At 45.0% G+C, this 20816-nt stretch overlaps 1 protein-coding gene across 1 annotated transcript in view; it reads left to right on the forward strand.

The window, feature by feature from the left end:
* LOC306936104 (voltage-dependent T-type calcium channel subunit alpha-1I-like) overlaps positions 1-20816 on the forward strand; it is a 363333-nt gene that overhangs the window by 247287 nt on the left and 95230 nt on the right. Inside the window, exons 11-14 of the mRNA XM_079519541.1 lie at positions 18-185; positions 799-891; positions 12653-13004; positions 14100-14536. Coding sequence (XP_079375667.1) covers positions 18-185; positions 799-891; positions 12653-13004; positions 14100-14536 — 1050 coding nt within the window. The remainder of the gene's footprint in view (positions 1-17; positions 186-798; positions 892-12652; positions 13005-14099; positions 14537-20816) is intronic.

A 20816-nucleotide genomic window follows, 5' to 3' on the forward strand; every position in this document is an offset into this window, starting at 1 on the left:
CCTGCCATGCCTTGCAGGCCCTGGGCCTGGTCCCTGAGCCCCTGGCCAACGGCAGCGGGGGAGCACTGGGCCTGTGCATCAACTGGAACCAGTACTACACCCGCTGTCACCCCAGCAGCATCAACCCACACAAAGGAGCCATCAGCTTCGACAACATCGTCTACGCCTGGATCGTCATCTTTCAGGTTGTGTGTGTGTGTGTGTGTGTGTGTGTGTGTGTGTGTGTGTGTGTGTGTGTGTGTGTGTGTGTGTGTGTGTGTGTGTGTGTGTGTGTGTGTGTGTGTGTGTGTGTGTGTGTGTGTGTGTGTGTGTGTGTGTGTGTGTGTGTGTGTGTGTGTGTGTTTCCACTGACGAAAACTAAATAAAAACTAAGCTATGATGACAAAAAACTGTGACTAAATACTGACAATTTCATCAACAAATAAAAGTATAAATAAAGTAAAATGTTAGGGAGGGACTAGTGGAGAAGAGATTGAGTAGGACTAAAAGTCAAGTCATTTTATGCTTGGTTGCATTCTGAAAATATCTAGCTCACAACACGCCACATCAGCTATTTTCACCATGCATGCAACCAAGTGTAAAGATTATGACGTCATCAAGGCCCGCCAAAATACATTTTAGTCGACTAAAAAAAACTAATCTTAGGATATTTAGTAAAACTAGATTAAAACTAAACCAATTCAGATGTCGAAAGTGTGACTAAAACTAAATGGAATTTTATTCAAAAGACTACATTGCTGTGTTGTGCAGTTTTGATTTTCTCAACTTAATGTGCAATGTCTTTCTCCCTCCCTGTAGGTGATCACTCTGGAAGGCTGGGTGGAGATCATGTATTACGTCATGGACGCCCACTCCTTCTACAACTTCATCTACTTCATCTTCCTCATCATCGTAAGTCACTTGCACAGTATTTATAATAGCCACAATATGTCAGTGACTCTCAAACCTTTATATTTTCAAGGACCCCCCTGGCCCATAACTCTCAGAGTTACAGACCATTTGGAAACCACTTTGAGAACCACTGACATCGTGACCCAGTTGAAACAACAATGTCGTTCTTTTTTTGAGTGGTGCAAACCACTCCAACAACCAGCTTTGTCTGTGTCTATGTATGTGTGTACCTGTACGTGTGTGTACCTGTACGTGGGACCCAACAAAATGAGCATGGTTACTATGGTCACTGACATTACGTCAGACCACAGCTGATCAGGCTATATAAGACCTTGCACCACTCAGTTCACACGGGTGTGATTTTTTCTTACATTTAAATCTCGAGTAACAAAATACGGTAATTAGATACATGTTTATTAATGTGTGAATCTGTTCCGGCTTCTTTCTGAGGTGCCTCAATCTGTTGCCATGGTGACGTGTCATTCAAACAAAATCGTATTATCTTAGGAGACCGCGGCGTTCTGGCATAATCAGCTGATACAGATAAAGTGAAGTGTTACCATGGCCTTGAGCCTGTGGCGCTGCATCTCCACAGGTATTTCCATTGTGTACGTTACAGGTCTCATCACATTGTATAGATCGTGGGGGAGATAGGTCCCCGAGAGGCTGATTGCAATATTAATAGACTTGTAAAAATCAATAGGAGCACCGGAGAAAGTGAGCCCCGGGAATCCATTTCCAAAGGGAGAGCACGCTGTGTACATTTCTCCCCAGTGGGGAGGGAGAGAGAGAGAGACAGACAGACATAGAGAGAGAGAGAGAGAGAGAGAGAGAGAGGGAGAGAGGGAGAGAGGGGGAGAGGGGGAGAGGGGGAGGGAGAGACGGAGAGACGGAGGGGAGAGATTAGGGGGTTTAAAAGAGGCCTGTCGAGATGTGTCAAAAAGCAAAACGCGAGGATGAGAGAAAGGTGCAAAGGGAGGGCTGCATGTGCTAGAGATGGAAAACTGTTGTGTGACAATGTGTCAGAGAGAGAAGGAACAATCATGATATGTGTGTATGAGAGAGAGAGAGAGAGAGAGAGAGAGAGAGAGCAGCGATGGGCTGTCTCGTGGCGTGGCCCATCTCCTTTTATGAGTGTCCATGTTTTATGAATAGTGTAAACAAGCGCGGCATGCAGAAGACGGCTGAGAAATATCGGTGCACTTGCTTTGGCTCGTCCAGGCTGGTTTGGGGCGACAAAACAAAATGGTGCAGAGATAAAATGCTACGAGGAGGACAGCACCGAGCAGGAAAGAGAGTGAATTGAGGGAGGGTGACGTGAAATGAGACAGAAAAGGAGGTAATAAGGGACTCCAAATTAACTTGACTCCCTGGATGACATTTTATGGCAGATCGAGGCTTGTTCAATCAAAAGAAGTGAGCGATTCCCCCATGGGGATGAAATGAATAAGGAGGAGGGAGACATATAAAGATCGATGGACAGGAGCAGTGAGGGGTGACAGACATGCGGAACAGGATGGAACCTGAATAAAGGGACGGCACGCGAAGGGTCTTCTCGTACTGTCTCGCTCCCCTGTGCCGTGGTGAATGTCGGGAGGCCCACACTCTCGGCATGAGTGAGCAAAGTAATCTTAAGTTAGCCTCGTCTGGGATTCCGCTTGGTGGCGAGCCCTGAATCCAATGCCACAGGGCCACAGTATTAGCATCAGCATGCAATTAGCCGTCTTTATGTCTTAGTGCGAGTTCGGCGCACCGAAGAGCACAACGCAAAGCAGAAGTAGCAAAGTTAAGTGGTTTATCAGCAGTCTTATATAAGAATATGCAGATGATATGCTGTTTAACGAGCATAATAATACGTCCTGTATTTATATGTATAATATATTTCTGCTGTTGGGAAACGACCTAACTCCAAAATGATCATTTTTCAGAAAATGAAAAATCTTTCAGGAAATGAAGAAAACCTTATATTTTGAAAACAAAGCAATACTGCCTCATTGGTGTTGGTGTTGTGACTTTATATATTGTCAATTACTTGCATGAGAGGTTGAGGAGTTTAGCTTTAGCAGACAGTGTGAGGGTCCAATGGAGTTAAGAGGTTTTGTCCAAAGCACTTTTTACTACGTTGCATTGGTTAAATATTGTTTTAACCAACACACAGACGTAAAGGGTGTTCAATAGCAGTGATTTATGCAACAAACAAAAAAATCAAAAACCTGACAAATGGACTTAGGTGGTTTCCTCCCGACAGCAACGATATTATGTATACATATATGATCATTAGTCATATTGGAATCACTTTAGTCACAATGACTAATTGTATATAAATTCTGTGCTGTTCGGAGGCTCTTGCCAATACGCATCCCTAAGGCTAATCCTCTCTGGGCTCCATGGGTGACATGGTCCATTAGAATAGAAATGCTGTTCCCCCTTTGCACCATAGCATTTAAGAGATGTGTCAGCTCCCAGCATGCATTGCCAGACGGTGCCTCTTTACAAGCTGGCCCGAAGACATGGAGAGGAGAGAGGAGAAGAGAGGAGAGGAGGAGAGGCGGGGCCGTGGCAGGGAGAGGAAAGGAGAGGAGAGAAATAATGAGGGGAAAAGGAGTAAAGAGGAGATATGAAACCAAGCTGAAATGCAGACTGTTAAAAGAAAAACAGAGAAGCAATGCCAATGCCTCGCATCGTAGCACAGCAACCATGGGGAAGAATCACCTTCTAATCCCCCAAATCGTTCTACTACGCTGCAGTAGACAGGAACAAAACATTACACAGAGTGAAAGATTTGGCCCGAATAAGCACATTGTTACTCACCCACCTCTTTCTGGGTATATTGGCCTGTTTCTTCTGTGGCGTTCGGGGCTATAAGAGCCATGAGTGTAACACTAAACCTCTCCTTGGCACATTTTGTACTCCTAGATTGTCACTGCCAAATGCAACTGCCTCTTGGCAGCACCTCTCCGGGGATCACAGACACTGGGCCTCAAATTGCCGTGTAATCACTTCTGTCTGGTCAATGGTCCACTGCCTCTGCTTTGGTATGAGGCTTCGTGAGGGCGTGTTTCGGCTGAGTTTGTGTCCCACCACATGGGGAAACGTATTTTAACACCTTGCTGCTACGGCCGGGTTCATGGGGACTATTTTATTAACTGTAGTAGGTATTGGATGGAGCCCGCACACCACAGGTACAAGAAAGACGTTCTTTATTGAAAATTCTGACAACGTTTCGATCTATTTGATCTTCATCAGGTTATGTGAACATACACAAAAGTTTTTACTTTTATACTCAGGGAGTGCCCCCATTAACCAATCAAAACACCACATTTTGGTGCCCCTCCCATCACTACAGGTGTGACACGTCAACCCTGAGTGAGTGGGTGGGGACCCAGACATATTGATGTAAATATAATCTGTTCAGATATTTTAGTGCACTAGTTAAAAACATTTTAAAACCATGTATAACTATTTTTAGACTATTTTATTAACACCTGCTACTAAGGCATTGCCTCAAGCTTAGGACAGCTCTTCTTATTAACACCTGATACTAAGGCATTGCCTCAAGCTTAGCACAGCTCTTCTTATTAACACCTGATGATAAGGCATTGCCTCAAGCTTAGGACAGCTCTTCATAATAACACCTGATACTAAGGCATTGCCTCAAGCTTATAGGACAGCTCTTCGCTCCCTCTAATAAAAGTCAGCACCACCGCCGGAGCGGAACCCAAATGAGGTTCTGAGAACCTTAACTGAAACTGAGCCGTAGCGTATGTGGAAACACATCCAGAACCTGTGAAATACATGTCACGGTTTAATTCGTTCATGTAGTGGAAAAGAGCCATATGTCAACATGTAATCTCATTCTGGCTGGGTTACCAGATTGATCAGCATGTGATTCAAAGCAGGATCACATGTATTGTAATATGTTGTTTTAATGTGTGTGTATCTACAGTAATTGGTTCTTCATAATGTCTTTTATCAGGTCTATGTCAGTGGTTCCCAATGTGGGGTCTGGGTAACCCCCAGGGGTCCTTGAGGGAGTTCCAGGGGGTCCCCAGCTAAATGATAGTTAACCAAATGGACCCTTATGGTTCTGTCTACTTTGGTGCCAGACAGTGTCACACTCTTGCAGGATGAATCAGGGCATTGATTTACGGAACAAACTTAAAATAAAGTATGGACATGGTTTCTGCTCGACGGCGACAAAATGAAACCAAAAGGGTGGCATGCAATTCTTCTACTTGATGCAATGTGATGAATGATTGAACCTCGCTGGAGGGCGGTCAGATGGCAATATAAATCAAGGCCTGTCACACATCCTGTAGCCTGGAACTCACCTATGCTTTTTATGGCATAGGCAGCTCCCGGCAGGATCCGCCGGCAGAAACTATGCGCAGCTGCGCGACATGAGACTAATTAATTAGAGCGACAGAGAGAGAGAGAGGAGTGTGTGTGTGTATATGTGTGCGTGTGTGTGTCAATTTAACAAAGGTGCAGACGATCAGAAATCAGCAGAGAGTGAGTGATGTTTGCGCTACTCTATGCCGAATTGAAGTGGACTCGGACCCAGACTTTTTTTTTCTCCCTGGAAATAAAAACGTCTGGGTTTCCGAGGCTACACGTCCTGTGAGTGAGCACTCATGCAGGACACTGTAAAGACAGAGGAGTTTGACCTCCACTGTGTCAAAAAGAGTGTTTAGAGACTCTTGATGCGTAGCCTCGGTACCCAGGCCTTTTATTTTCGTTGGCATTCGGCTCAAAAAGAAAAAGCCTGGAGAAACGCATTGGAAAATTTGCAATAGGAAGTGGATGCCAACTTGTGTGTGTCGCTATAACCAATTACAGTGCAGAGGGGCGTCGCTCCAAATTTGGTTACGTCAGTGTTCTCCGTTGTTTTCTACCGTGGAGGAGAGGGGCGGGGCGGGGGGCGAGTGCTTGGATCTGTGAACCAATAGGATCCACCGCCCCTCTAAACTAGAAGTCTTACCGGCTGGACCAGGCTACTTGATACTTAACCATTCACCACTTTTTAACCTATCTTCATATAGTTGGTACTCACTAATGTTGATGATAAGAAATAGCAGTTCAGAAACCCATCTTCCAGTGACATCATCGTTAGTCAGATTATTTTCTAAAACAAGATTTGTTTTAAATTATTATTATTATCGTGGGAATAATGGCTTCCATTATCGCATTGCAACTTTTCAGGAATAGAAAGCCTGCCGTTTCTATTAGCTTGGATTCTCCATCGATGATGTCACTGTCACTCCCATGAGACAAAGACAAAGAGTAGAAGTTTGTTTTTTTGTATTTTATCATGAACATTAGTGAGGACCAATTATATGAAGATAGGTTAAAAAGTGGTGAAGTCATCCTTTAAAGCCTACTTGGTTTCCCGGGGTCCCCAGGCCAGCTATAGGGCTCTATATTTGGTCCGTTCCTTTTATTTCCCCCACCAAATCTCTGATCTCTGATCTACAAGCTCACAATGCTGCGCAACATTTTACATTGTGAGCTTGTAGGTCAAGTATTTTCTATCAGTTTTTTGGTCTGTTTTTGCTTTGTTAAAGTAAGTCTTAAATAGCACTACAGTATACCCATATAGTAATAATCATTACTAGAGTTTGTTGAGGTCTCCCCTTCTTTCCAGCTCTTTAGTAAACATAAAATTCATTTTCGGCAGGATACAGGATAAAAATCACACCCCTGTGAAGTGAGTGGTGCAACTCTGTCCCACAGAGTTGCACCACTCACTTCACAGGGGTGTGATTTTTATTATTACAGTAGAAGTTTACAGACCAAACTGTAAATAAAAGGTTTACATGACTTTCTGTCTCAGTCCGTATATAGCGAGCTGTAGTGAATAAGTAGAGAACAGAGTTGCACCGCTCACTTCACATGGGTGTGATTTTTATTATTACAGTAGAATCTTTTTCCTTATGAAAGCAGAGAGTCTTCTGTTTCATACGGTATATAGTATTTATATGTCGCTATAGGCCTTATTTTGTGAATATTGAGGAGTTCAGGTCCATGTCTTCTCTGAAGTTATCTGGTGGGCACAAGCTGCATTCAATAACCAATTACTGTCAAACTGTAGATGGGATCAATGTGTACTGTTTTCCTCGTAAAAGTACACATTCAGGGCTTTCATTCGGTGTATAGGATGTATAGGATATTTATTGTGTTCATTTTTATATCTGCCTGTCAATGTCTATGACTTTAAACCATCCATAACTCTGCTCGCTGTTCAATATAGCAAAAGCAGGTGTTGCAAAAAGGTCAATATCTCCAGAATGGAAGATGGTAAAATCAAAATTTATTTTTTAAATTGAAGTGGACAAGTTCAGCTTTCTTTTGATGTATGCGTGTGATTCTCGCTATAAGAGAACATTTTGCTGTGGCCCCCCGAACAGTGTCCTTCGTTCAATCTTAAGCCTATAGCACCAGAAGAACAGGCCTGGCTAGATTCTGTAGCAATCAATGTGTTAACACCTGATACTAAGGCATTGCCTCAAGCTTAGGACAGCTCTTCTTATTAACACCTGATACTAAGGCATTGCCTCAAGCTTAGGACAGCTCTTCGCTCCCTCTAATAAAAGTCAGCACCACCGCCGGAGCGGAACCCAAATGAGGTTCTGAGAACCTTATCTGAAACTGAGCCGTAGCGTATGTGGAAACACATCCAGAACCTGTGAAATACATGTCACGGTTTAATTCGTTCATGTAGTGGAAAAGAGCCATATGTCAACATGTCTCATTCTGGATGGGTTACCAGATTGATCAGCATGTGATTCAAAGCAGGATCACATGTATTGTAATATGTTGTTTTAATTTGTGTGTATCTACAGTAATTGGTTCTTCATAATGTCTATTAGCATGTCTGTCAGTGTCTGGGTAACCCCCAGGGGTCCTTGAGGGAGTTCCAGGGGGTCCCCAGCTAAATGATAGTTAACCAAATGGACCCTTATGGTTCTGTCTACTTTGGTGCCAGACAGTGTCACACTCTTGCAGGATGAAGCAGGGCATTGATTTACGGAACAAACTTAAAAATAAAGTATGGACATGGTTTCTGCTCGACGGCGACAAAATGAAACCAAAAGGGTGGCATGCAATTCTTCTACTTGATGCAATGTGATGAATGATTGAACCTCGCTGGAGGGCGGTCAGATGGCAATATAAATCAAGGCCTGTCACACGTCCTGTAGCCTGGAACTCACCTATGCTTTTTATGGCATAGGCAGCTCCCGGCAGGATCCGCCGGCAGAAACTATATGCGCAGCTGCGCGACATGAGACTAATTAATTAGAGCGACAGAGAGAGAGAGGAGTGTGTGTGTGTATATGTGTGCGTGTGTGTGTCAATTTAACAAAGGTGCAGACGATCAGAAATCAGCAGAGAGTGAGGGATGTTTGCGCTACTCTATGCCGAATTGAAGTGGACTCGGACCCAGAATTGTTTTTCCTCCCTGGAAATAAAAACGTCTGGGTTTCCGAGGCTACACGTCCTGTGAGTGAGCACTCATGCAGGACACTGTAAAGACAGAGGAGTTTGACCTCCACTGTGTCAAAAAGAGTGTTTAGAGACTCTTGATGCGTATAGCCTCGGTACCCAGGCCTTTTATTCTCGTTGGCATTCGGCTCAAAAAGAAAAAGCCTGGAGAAACGCATTGGAAAATTTGCAATAGGAAGTGGATGCCAACTTGTGTGTGTCACTAACCAATTACAGTGCAGAGGGGCGTCGCTCCAAATTTGGCCACGTCAGTGTTCTCCGCTGTTTTCTACCGGGGAGGAGAGGGGCGGGGGGCGAGTGCTTGGATCTGTGAACCAATAGGATCCACCGCCGGCACCCGCCCCTCTAAACTAGAAGTCTTACCGGCTGGACCAGGCTACTTGATACTTAACCATTCACCACTTTTTAATCTTCATATAATTGGTACTCACTAATGTTGATGATAAGAAATAGCAAAAAAAAAACTGTGGGCAGTTCAGAAACCCATCTTCCAGTGACATCATCGTTAGTCAGATTATTTTCTAAAACAAGATTTGTTTTAAATTATTATTATTATCGTGGGAATAATGGCTTCCATTATCGCATTGCAACTTTTCAGGAATAGAAAGCCTGCAGTTTCTATTAGCTTGGATTCTCCATCGATGATGTCACTGTCACTCCCATGAGACAAAGACAAAGAGTAGAATTGTTTTTGTTTTTTTGTATTTTATCATGAACATTAGTGAGGACCAATTATATGAAGATAGGTTAAAAAGTGGTGAAGTCATCCTTTAAAGCCTACTTGGTTTCCCGGGGTCCCCAGGCCAGCTATAGGGCTCTATATTTGGTCCGTTCCTTTTATTTCCCCCACCAAATCTCTCAGCTGATCTACAAGCTCACAATGCAGCGCAACATTTTACATTGTGAGCTTGTAGGTCAAGTATTTTCTATCTGTTTTTTGGTCTGTTTTTGCTTTGTTAAAGTAAGTCTTAAATAGCACTACAGTATACCCATATAGTAATAATCATTACTAGAGTTTGTTGAGGTCTCCCCTTCTTTCCAGCTCTTTAGTAAACATAAAATTCATTTTCGGCAGGATACAGGATAAACAAGTCAAATTGGAAGGTGTATGTGTGTGTTTGCGCATGCACTCACCTTTCTCTCTTGCGTGTGTGTGTGTGTGTGTGTGTGTGTGTGTGTGTGTGTGTGTGTGTGTGTGTGTGTGTGTGTGTGTGTGTGTGTGTGTGTGTGTGTGTGTGTGTGTGTGTGTGTGTGTGTGCGTGCGTGTGTGTGTGTCCACATACATGCATAATGTCACAATCATCTGAATTTGTTATTCAGACTGCTCTCTGATTATGCGCAAGGCTACCAGTGCCTACTGATCAGAATCCCAAAAGGCTGGAGCGAAATCAAAGCCCTGCACACCTGCAGACCAGTCTTCTTCGCCCGATCGTCCCATATGGGAGGTTCTCCTCCCTCTACGCCACTCTTCTCTGTCCCTTGCTCCTCACTCTGTCCTGTCCCGTCCCGCCCACCCTGTGTGTGTGTGTGTGTGTGTGTGTGTGTGTGTGTGTGTGTGTGTGTGTGTGTGTGTGTGTGTGTGTGTGTGTGTGTGTGTGTGTGTGTGTGTGTGTGTGTGTGTGTGTGTGTGTGTGTGTGTGTGTGTGTGTGTGTGTGTGTGTGTTCATATTTCGTAATGATCGAAAACCATCCATTCGGTCAAAAAGCTGCCTCAATCCGTCGCGGCAGGTTTTTGTACAGGGATGTATCTCGCTAATCTCTATCGATCGTACCGTGGCCGATAGCCAACGGTCCCACAAGAATTCCTATTACCACTGCTAAAGGGGTCAAACACAGGGTCCCCACGCACGCTCTTTCATCACATCACGAGCCCTCCTTTACCTTCCATGGCACCAGAGGAAAGCAAATGAAAGATCACGCTACACCATCGCCACACCGAAGATTCAGGAACAGATTGATTGATGGACAGAGAGATGTCAGTGAGAGGATGGAATCACAAGGGGGAGGAAATGGAACATGATGCGTGGGAGTAAGAACATATAGGGGGGGGGGGGGGGGGGGTAGAGAGAGAGAGAGAGAGAGAGAGAGAGAGAGAGAGAGAGAGAGAGAGAGAGAGAGAGAGAGAGAGAGAGAGAGAGAGAGAGAGAGAGAGAGAGAGAGAGACACAGACAGACAGACAGACAGACAGACAGACAGACAGACAGACAGACAGACAGACAGACAGACAGACAGACAGACAGACAGACAGACAGACAGACAGAGGCAGACAGAGAGACAGACAGAGAGACAGAGAGAGACAGAGAGAGAGAGACAGAGACAGACAGAGAGACACAGAGAGACAGACAGAGAGACAGAGAGAGACAGACAGAGAGACAGAGAGAGACAGACAGAGAGAGAGAGACAGAGAGAGAGAGACAGAGACAGATAGAGACAGACAGAGAGAGAGACAGAGAGAGAGAGACAGAGACAGATACAGACAGAGAGACAGAGAGAGACAGAGAGAGAGACAGAGACAGATACAGACAGAGAGACAGAGAGAGACAGACAGAGAGAGAGACAGAGACAGAGAGAGACAGACAGAGAGACAGAGAGAGACAGACAGAGAGAGAGACAGAGAGAGAGAGACAGAGACAGACAGAGAGACAGAGAGAGACAGACAGAGACAGAGACAGAGAGAGAGAGACAGAGACAGACAGAGAGACAGAGAGAGACAGAGAGAGAGACAGAGAGAGAGAGACAGAGACAGAGACAGACAGAGAGACAAAGAGAGAGAGACAGAGACAGACAGACAGAGAGACAGAGAGAGAGAGAGAATATAGGGAATGAAAGAATGACAACAGGCTCTGGGCTTGTGTTGGCTCAATCTGTCTGCTCCGATCACACTCGGCTGGTATGTAGCCATGAGCCCCCGAGGACCTTTAGCACGTGCGCTAACATTGCTACGGGGAGATTGGCACACGTCAGTATCGCCTGATGCATGCCAGAGCTATAACTCCTATGCTGGCGAAAGATAGCAGGTCCTCCTCGCCTACCGCTGGAACGGTCCGATCTTTCATACGTTTGTTTTTTTCCCTGAAATGTACGAAACTGTGCTTTGTTATACCCTTCCTCGAGGAGTTGCAACTGACTGTAGGGTGTGTTTATTGTTGCTGTCGTGGTGCTAATCTTCCCTATAGCTAAGTTCATCACTTCCTCATTTTCTACCCAGAACAATTGGTTCATTAGGCTAGACATCTGTGTGGCGGCCATTACCAATGCACAAGCCATTGTACCCGCCTAGAGCATCACAGGACTTGGATCATTTACCATTGGCTGCATTAACAGCTGTGTGTATCTGTATTCACTTTCTCTCCTTGTTATGATTTAATCTGCATCCTATTTTCCGCCGCCATGCAACCCACTTCCAATCCATTATTTCAGCCCTCAATATAATATTGTTGCTGGGGTGGATGTCCACATTTTATTTTATTAGTTTATTTTATATTCCCCATGAATCAATATTCGCCCTTTATGTCTGACTCGACTGACTGTTTTTACAACCTGGTTTATATATGGACATCTCCGTATCTATCAGTCCTTGTCCCCTTCATGGCCATGAATGGAGATCGCTGATGTCATCAGTATGCCAAATATATGGGCATGCCCCCTTTTGTGCCCATATATGCTGACTGATTTGTTTGCAACTATGCCAGCACTATAACCGCCAGCTCTGACCACTGTCCCCATCCCCCCACCACATATATATCATTATGGGGGGTCCTAGACATCCCCCCACCAAATATATATCATTCTGGGGGGTCCTAGACATCCCCCCACCAAATATATATCATTCTGGGGGGTCCTAGACATGAAATCGTTTGAGAACCACTGACACAGAAAACTGTCATGATTGCAGAAGACATTTGTATAGAATCTGTTCTCAGGTCTAAATGGGTTAAGTCAAACATTTGAGAACTTTTTCCACCATCTCGTTCTTCATGATCAACCTGTGCCTGGTGGTCATCGCCAGTGTTTAAAGCATTATGTTATACCGCAGATTGGCTCGTTCTTCATGATCAACCTGTGCCTGGTGGTCATCGCCAGTGTTTAAAGCATTATGTTATACCGCAGATTGGCTCGTTCTTCATGATCAACCTGTGTCTGGTGGTCATCGCCAGTGTTTAAAGCATTATGTTATACCACAGATTGGCTCATTCTTCATGATCAACCTGTGCCTGGTGGTCATCGCCAGTGTTTAAAGCATTATGTTATACCGCAGATTGGCTCGTTCTTCATGATCAACCTGTGCCTGGTGGTCATCGCCACGCAGTTCTCTGAGACCAAGCAGCGAGAGCACGAGCTGATGAAGGAGCAGCGCGCCCAGTGCCTGTCCTCGTCCACGCTGGCCAGCATGGTGGAGCCCGGCGACTGCTACGAGGAGATATTCCAGCTGGTGTGCCACATCCTGCGCAAGGCCAAGCGCCGCTCCGCCGCCCTCTACTACACGATGAGCGGCAAGCCGCCGCCGCCCCCTCCACCCAGCCGCGCCAAGAGGAGGGGGGGTGGTGGGGGCGGAGGAGGAGGAGGGGGGAGCGCCAATGCAGACCACCATCACTCGAGGCCGCCCAGACGTGAGTATATGACGTTTTAGACCGAAAGGGGCCACTGGACATGTTTGCCTTTTCGTAGGAACGTTTGGTAGGCTATTTGTTTCTTAATTATGTGTAATGAAATCATAATAGGCAGCACTTTTCCTCACTCGCTAGAATTGAATTATGTGATACAGATGTGCCGTTTGAGAACTTCACATGTCTTGCCATTGGATTGCCAGTGCATTGTCAGAAACAGAACATCGTCAGTGAGAAAGGGGGAATTGCCAAGGTGTTATATGTTAGTTCTATATTCAGATTCCCTGAATAGATAGAGTTCCTCTGCTGGACACGCAAGCAAGCAAGCAGTAGAACTATCAAGGCTAATCAGTGAATAAAACCTGCATTTTCAGAAAACCTTTAGGAAAAGATCAGGAAGGTGTGAAGAGTTGGAGTGGCACATCTGTAGGAGGACATTTTAGACTGAAGAGTTGGAGTGGCACATCTGTAGGAGGACATTTTAGACTGAAGAGTTGGAGTGGCACATCTGTAGGAGGACATTTTAGACTGAAGAGTTGGAGTGGCACATTTGTAGGAGGACATTTTAGACTGAAGAGTTGGAGTGGCACATCTGTAGGAGGACATTTTAGACTGAAGAGTTGGAGTGGCACATCTGTAGGAGGACATTTTAGACTGAAGAGTTGGAGTGGCACATCTGTAGGAGGACATTTTAGACTGAAGGTGTGAAGAGTTTGAGTGGCACATCTGTAGGAGGACATTTTAGACTGAAAGGGCCACTGAACATGTTTGCCTTTTCGTGGAAACTTTTGGTATTTGTTTCATGCTTATGTGTAATGATTTGAATTAATAAAATGCAGCACTCTATATCCTCTATTGCCTCACTTGCAGAATTGAATTATGTGATGCATTGTGCATATAAGTAACATTTGACCTGTGAACGAGTGACAAGCTTCACACACAGACGGATAATAATTCTGTCTCTCTCTCTCTCTCTCTCTCTCTCTCTCTCCCTCTCTCTCCCTCTCTCTCTCCCTCTCTCTCTCTCTCTCTTTCTCTCTCTCTTTCTCTCTCTCTCTCTCTCTCTCTCCCCCCCCCCCCCCCTCTCTCTCCCTCCAGTATCCCACTGTCCGCACCAGAGCAGGCCAGACAACGACTCCCAGCCGCTGGCCAACTCCATCAGCCTGTCGGTCACCGAGAACCCCGAGGATTGCCCTCAGTGTGCGGCGCTGGCGCTGAGCGAGGGGGCGGGAGGAGGAGAGACCGCCGGTGACTCGACCAATGGGCAGGAGGAGGAGGAGGAGGAGGGCGGGGCCATGGAGGAGACGGACGGGGAGGGGAAGCACCTGAACAAGAGGAAGAGGAGGAGGAGGAGGGGAGAGGTGAAGAGGAGGAGGAAGAGGTCATGCTGGACGTGCTGCGGACACTGCATGGACGTGTGGGACAGCATGAGGAAGAGGCTGTGGGGCATCGTGGAGAGCAAGTACTTCAACAGAGGCATCATGATCGCCATTCTCATCAACACCATCAGCATGGGCATAGAGCACCACAACCAGGTGACAGCACGCACACACGCACGCACACACGCACGCACGCACGCAGCGCGCGCGCGCGCGCGAGCGCACGCACGCACACACACACACACACACACACACACACACACACACACACACACACACACACACACACACACACACACACACACACACACACACACACACACACACACACACACACACACACATTTGAAATGTTTCTTTATTTTGTCTACATGCACGTCTACATGCACGTCTATTCTATATGCATGCAGTTACAAAGTGCATATAGACGGCAACACATTGTTACATACAGTATAGTTGACATACTTGTCAGACACAGCAGACACAGATCATGGGTAAAGGAAACGCCTCCTCTAAATTGAGCGGCTTATAATGGCTGACACTGAGCAGTACCTTGCTAACTGCTTGGCCCTCCTTTTGGAGAGGCCGGCCATTTGTATGCCCCTCATAACCAACTTGTGCACATGCCCTAGGCTGCCAAAGATGAAAACTAAACGTTCTGTAGCCTATAGCTGTTAATATTTCAGCACTTTGGATAGAAAGGCTTCCTCCAGGCTGTAGTCAAATGTCCAGCCGACCTCGAGAATGAACAGTAAACACCTCTCTATCCTTCCTTCCTTCCTTCCTTCCTTCCTTCCTTCCTTCCTTCCTTCCTTCCTTCCATATACTTCCTCTTGTACAGTACTTCCTTCCTGGGCTTAAATTCAGCAGTATACCGTCACTGTCTCAGGAATTGTCGCCACACTCGCACGCCGCTGCGCTTGGCTATACAATATTATTTGCATTCCGTCTCGAGACTTTGCAGTGTATTTTTTATTAAAATAGGCCTATTGAGAACCGTGTGCACGTTGCAGGGCCAAATCACTGATGAAATCCACTGCAACACTAATACAGTATTTACAGTAGTACATTACGAGATGCAGTATTCATGGCCCGTAGTTGTCTTAAATGCTCAATGCTCGGTTCTCAAAGTCACAGCACGGTGCCTCCACTGCAGACACTGTGAATTTACCACGCAATTAAATAAACCATCCGCTAATATTATAATTATTTATGTGTAACTCAGAGAATGTACAAATGTAACTGAATTAGGTTAAACATTCTTGTACGTTCTCCGAGTTATATAAAGCCTGAGTGAGTATTTAATATTTTTTCCTACATAAACACAGTATCACTGCAGCAACGAACCCCCCCCCCAGTAGTTATCGCCACTGGCGGAGGATCACGGCTAGAACACACGGTGACAACATGACATCAATTCAGAGTATGCTGAGTGTGGGTGGCGGGAGCATGGCAGTCAGAGCCCTCAGTCCTCTGACGGCACTGTAAACAGTTAAACGTATACAGTAAGAAACCCAGAGGCATGGCTGGCTCGCTACGCCACTGGCCGTGCTCCTCACAGACAGACAGCCAAGCAGGTGTGTGAGGGGGAGAGCAGGAGCACTGTGCCAAGAGTATACGCACGCACGCACGCACGCACGCACGCACGCACGCACGCACGCACGCACGCACGCACGCACGCACGCACGCACGCACGCACGCACGCACGCACGCACGCACGCACGCACGCACGCACGCACGCACGCACGCACGCACGCACGCACAGAGAGAACGCACAAAGGCAGACGCACAAACGTGTGCATGCACGTGCACTCACACATAAACACCTGCAAGCTACCACTAGCTCTTGCATAAAGGAGCCCCTCCCCCTTCTCCCCCGATTGTTCATTGTCAGTTTAATCACTGTTTCAACAGAACACACACACACACACACACACGCACACGCACACGCACACGCACACGCACACACACGCACGCACGCACACACACACACACACACACACACGCTCACCCCTGCACCTCCCCTCCCCTATCTCTCTCATCTGACCCAAGTCTTTACTCTTTTCACATAGAAAAGAAGAATTGTTTCATCTCACCTTCCGGGTCTCCTAAAACCACAGAGGAAGAACAAGAGATATAGAAAACATGACAGAGGAGAGAAAGAGAGTGAAGGAAGCGATGGAGACTGTTAAGCTGTGTGTGTGTGTGTGTGTGTGTGTGTGTGTGTGTGTGTGTGTGTGTGTGTGTGTGTGTGTGTGTGTGTGTGTGTGTGTGTGTGTGTGTGTGTGTGTGTGCGTGTGCGCGTGTTGGGAGGGCAGCATCCTCACTTTCCACAGGCTGACACAAAGGCAGCCATCGGAGAGCTGGACTGTCTTTACCTTGTGTGATTTTGTGTCTAAATTTGGAACTCTGTAGTCTACCGGCGTCTCTGCCAAGAACCGCCTACCTAACCACAGAGTGGAAATACCCACATCAAAGCACAATATGGCTTTTTGTGTGTTTTTTTTCATTAACTAATGTCCCATGGTTAAAAAAAAGATGCATGCAAGCAATAGCTGTTTTTGCTATTTTCATTTTGATAGTGAAGGTGGTTGTCTGTGGATTTACATTTAATCAATGAAAAATAATAACAAGAGCATGTAAAAAGTATTTAAGATAATATGACCTTTATTAATCCCCAAAAGGAAATTCAGTTACAAAGCGCACAGGTACTGTTCTGTAGTTACCTAGAGGTCCTGCTTCTCCATATTCTAGCCGTTTTTCATAAATCAACGCCTAACGCCTGATCATACTACAGCGTCACATGAAAAGTATGAAAAGTAGCAGATACACAAGCCTCAACTTGGTGTTCAGTGTCAGCCACATCCAAATACAATAATGGCAGTTATGACATCAGGTTACTCCGTGATTTGTGGATTCAGGAATATTTCTTGGACAATCGATCATGTGACCGACTTCCCAATCAGTGCGCGATTCCCTCGGGACTGCGGTGCGGACGCCGAGTTTGCAGTCAGTCGATTATCGGTTCTCTATATACCCGAGGGACTCACTCACTCACACGCATGCAATGTATGTAAGGAGGATGACGTTGTAACAGGATGCAATGTTGAATCCTTCCATTCCTTTGCCTACTGGCCGTATGTACGGGCCATTCATTTTGGCGCTGATCGGTCCAGTGGTTTGCATTATTAGCCACATGACAACTCACTCTGCCTACCTTTGTCCTCACAGAATACTGCAGAACAATGGAGTGCGCGTGAAAAATATATAATTCCACCCACTGCAGACAGACAAGACATACACTGTGAACATTCTTCTAGATGGCAGAAGAAGAAAATGAAAGATCAGAGAAGTAAAAGATATTCTGGTGGAGTGGTGTTAAAAATAGAGGGAAAGATGCGAGGTGTGTGTGTGTGTGTGTGTGTGTGTGTGTGTGTGTGTGTGTGTGTGTGTGTGTGTGTGTGTGTGTGTGTGTGTGTGTGTGTGTGTGTGTGTGTGTGTGTGTGTGTGTGTGTGTGTGTGTGTGTGTGTGTGTGTGTGTGTTGGGGGGGGCAGCGAAAGAGAAAGAAGAGTGGTAGGATTACTGGGAGGAATGTGATGGTCTTAGTATACTAAGACCATAGTTCTGAGAAGGTTCTGTCAATACCAGTAAAGTACCTTCTTTGTACAAGGCAAGGAAAGGCTTCTTTTATGATGACGGTATGACCGTCATCATACACAACGTTCAAAGTGCTTCGCATAAGGCATACCTACTGTACCATAGAGACATTTGGGACTCCAACCCCATTAAACTGGTTGTCAACAAATGGGACTGTGAGGGCTGCCTCAGCAGCCTCACATTGAGACAGCCTATATTGTATGGTGACTTTTCCTTTTTGTCTATTTATTTAGGTTATATACATTCTCATGATGTTTTACATACACTTAACACACAAACACATTGAAATAACTATACACAAGACACACAGCTGGAATGACTATTATTTAGTTTTGTCTGTTTATTTACATTTTGAGCTGACTGAGTTTTCTTTGAGTTTTCAGTTCACTGATTGGCTGGCCAGAGCAAGGGGAGCCAGCTGCTCCATATTGGCAGCTGCTGGGGACAATCGGACTGCACCACAGTCTCTCTGCACCATGGGGAGGGGCAGGGGTTGTTGATAGTGGGTTTGAGTTACAGTCTTTGTATTTACCCCCTTGTGTTTCGGATGGGTTGACCCATCCCTATATATGTTCCCCTCATGTGCCATTCTGGTTAGATCAGTTGTGTTGTTCAGTTCAGGTTTTGTTTAGTTATGTTTAAGTTGATCTCATTTTGTTTGGGCCCACATTTGTTATTTGTTTATTATTATTTGGAACCAAGAAATAAATACCACAAATGAACTTTTAAGTTAAACCCACAACAAGTTTCCCTGTGTCTCTCCTTCCAACCAACTCGGTCCCTGACAGGGACCATGCATGAGGTTAGTTAGGGAAGTTATAACCCAATGGATTCTAATCAAAACTCTTTGAAACATGGAACGCCAGGGGGCCCTAACCCTGCTAATGGGATTATGGGAATCAAATATTTAAGTTAATTATTATTGAGACTTTGCTGACTAATTGTTCTATTAGTTATGGGACTTGAATCCACAACAACAGGTCCCACACCAATCCAGGACATAATTAATGTAAGATATATTATTATTATATATGTAAAATATTGTATCAACTTATCGGCCGTCCACTGGATGCCAATCTATGCCACATGCACCATAAACACCTACTGTACCATCCCTGAACCTGATTTGTTTCATATGGAGCGAAGTAGGTGAATTTGATGAATTGAACATGGTGGACCCTCTTGTAAACAAGTGTAATGCTTAATTGGGTCGTCCACTCACAGTTAACAGCCTTTGTATTGAGTTTGTGCTTGAAATGTACTGTAATTCTGCAAACTGTTAATACATATTTCAATCAATCAATCAGGTCATCGGGTAATAGGCAGCAAGTTTGTTCCTAATCATTCCCAGTAATTTAGCAAGTGGGCAGGATATAATTGGCATTGCCCTCCCTCCTGGGGCTGGGAGAGAATGGTCGCTGTGCATGCGGTGCTGAAGTCTCTTCCCAAGCCATCTAGGTGTTTATTGCGGTCCACATGGTGCTTGCTGCTGTTGGTACTCAACTCAACTCAGTGCATACTTTTAAGCATTTCGCCCCTATTTTATACTTAGTTGCATGACAGCATGGTGAAAATTGCAGATCTACAAGCTTGCAGCATGTTGCATTGCAATGTGCTGCGAGCTTGTAGATTCAGATTGGCTGTTTTTTTTAAACAAAATACAAAATGTAATAACTTAGTAATATTTTAAAAGAAAATAATACTTACTTGACTTGCCCAGAATAGGGACTAGGTTGAAAGGGTTTTAAAAAGCCACATTTCATTGAAGGTAATGGGACAAATCACATTCAAGCCTCTCCAGTTCACTAGCTTTCTTTAGACTTTGGATGCATGACATGGAGGAATTTCATACAGGTCAGATCCACAATGGGCCCACCCAAGTCACTAGGATGAATTGAGGGCTAGGAGGATCAATGGAGCTTGTCAGGACATTTGATCGTTTTAATTCGTATTTGTTTCTTAGTTCAGGTTCTTGCCCTGCTCTGTGCCTGTCGGTAGTCAGAGGAGTAGGAGAAACAGCATAATATCCAAAATAACAGACTGTATCTATTCAAGTTATTGTTGTAAACACCAAGCTCCATGGATTTATGAATACCCAACACCAGGCATCCGGAAATACAATTTGGTATAGAAATCATTTGGACAATAAGATTAAATTCTACTGTGTAATGGTACTGCACTGCACTGACTCCAGGATTTGATCTATCATGCCCTATTTTTACCCATGGGCACTCACTCACAAACTCTGCACCTTTGGTGGGAACTTTTCGTTGAGACGGGATATTCAGAAAAATCTATGCGTCTCTTATGTTGACTTGTAACACAGAGAGTAACTACAGTACTGTTTTATGTTTTAGTTTTTATTTTCTTTATTATTTTGGTCTGTATATGTATTCCAATTCCAAAACTAGTGAGATGTTTTAAAAGTACTCTGCTTAGCCCCCCACAAAAAGCACACTGACCAGTGCCTCCCGAAAAACTTTCTGGTCCTTTCTCATATCGATGTAAAAAGGCAATGCCTATAAAAATGAAATAAGAAAATCAGGCCACTGTTAACATGCCCTAAATGCAAATTCATTACTTCATTCCACTCAGGGAGACATAACAGGACAATCCAGACAAAAAGATAAGTCTCTCTTACTGACATAATAGTAAAGGGACAATGCTCGACATGAGGTGGAAATGTTAAGGTTTTGTCTTATTTCCATAATCTGTTCTTTCTTCCTGCTTTCATTATTCATTCCATTGCAGTGTTGTTCTCATCTCCTGACAGATGCC

The sequence above is a fragment of the Electrona antarctica genome, assembly GCF_951216825.1.
Source record: "Electrona antarctica genome assembly, chromosome: 14".
Taxonomy (NCBI): domain Eukaryota; kingdom Metazoa; phylum Chordata; class Actinopteri; order Myctophiformes; family Myctophidae; genus Electrona; species Electrona antarctica.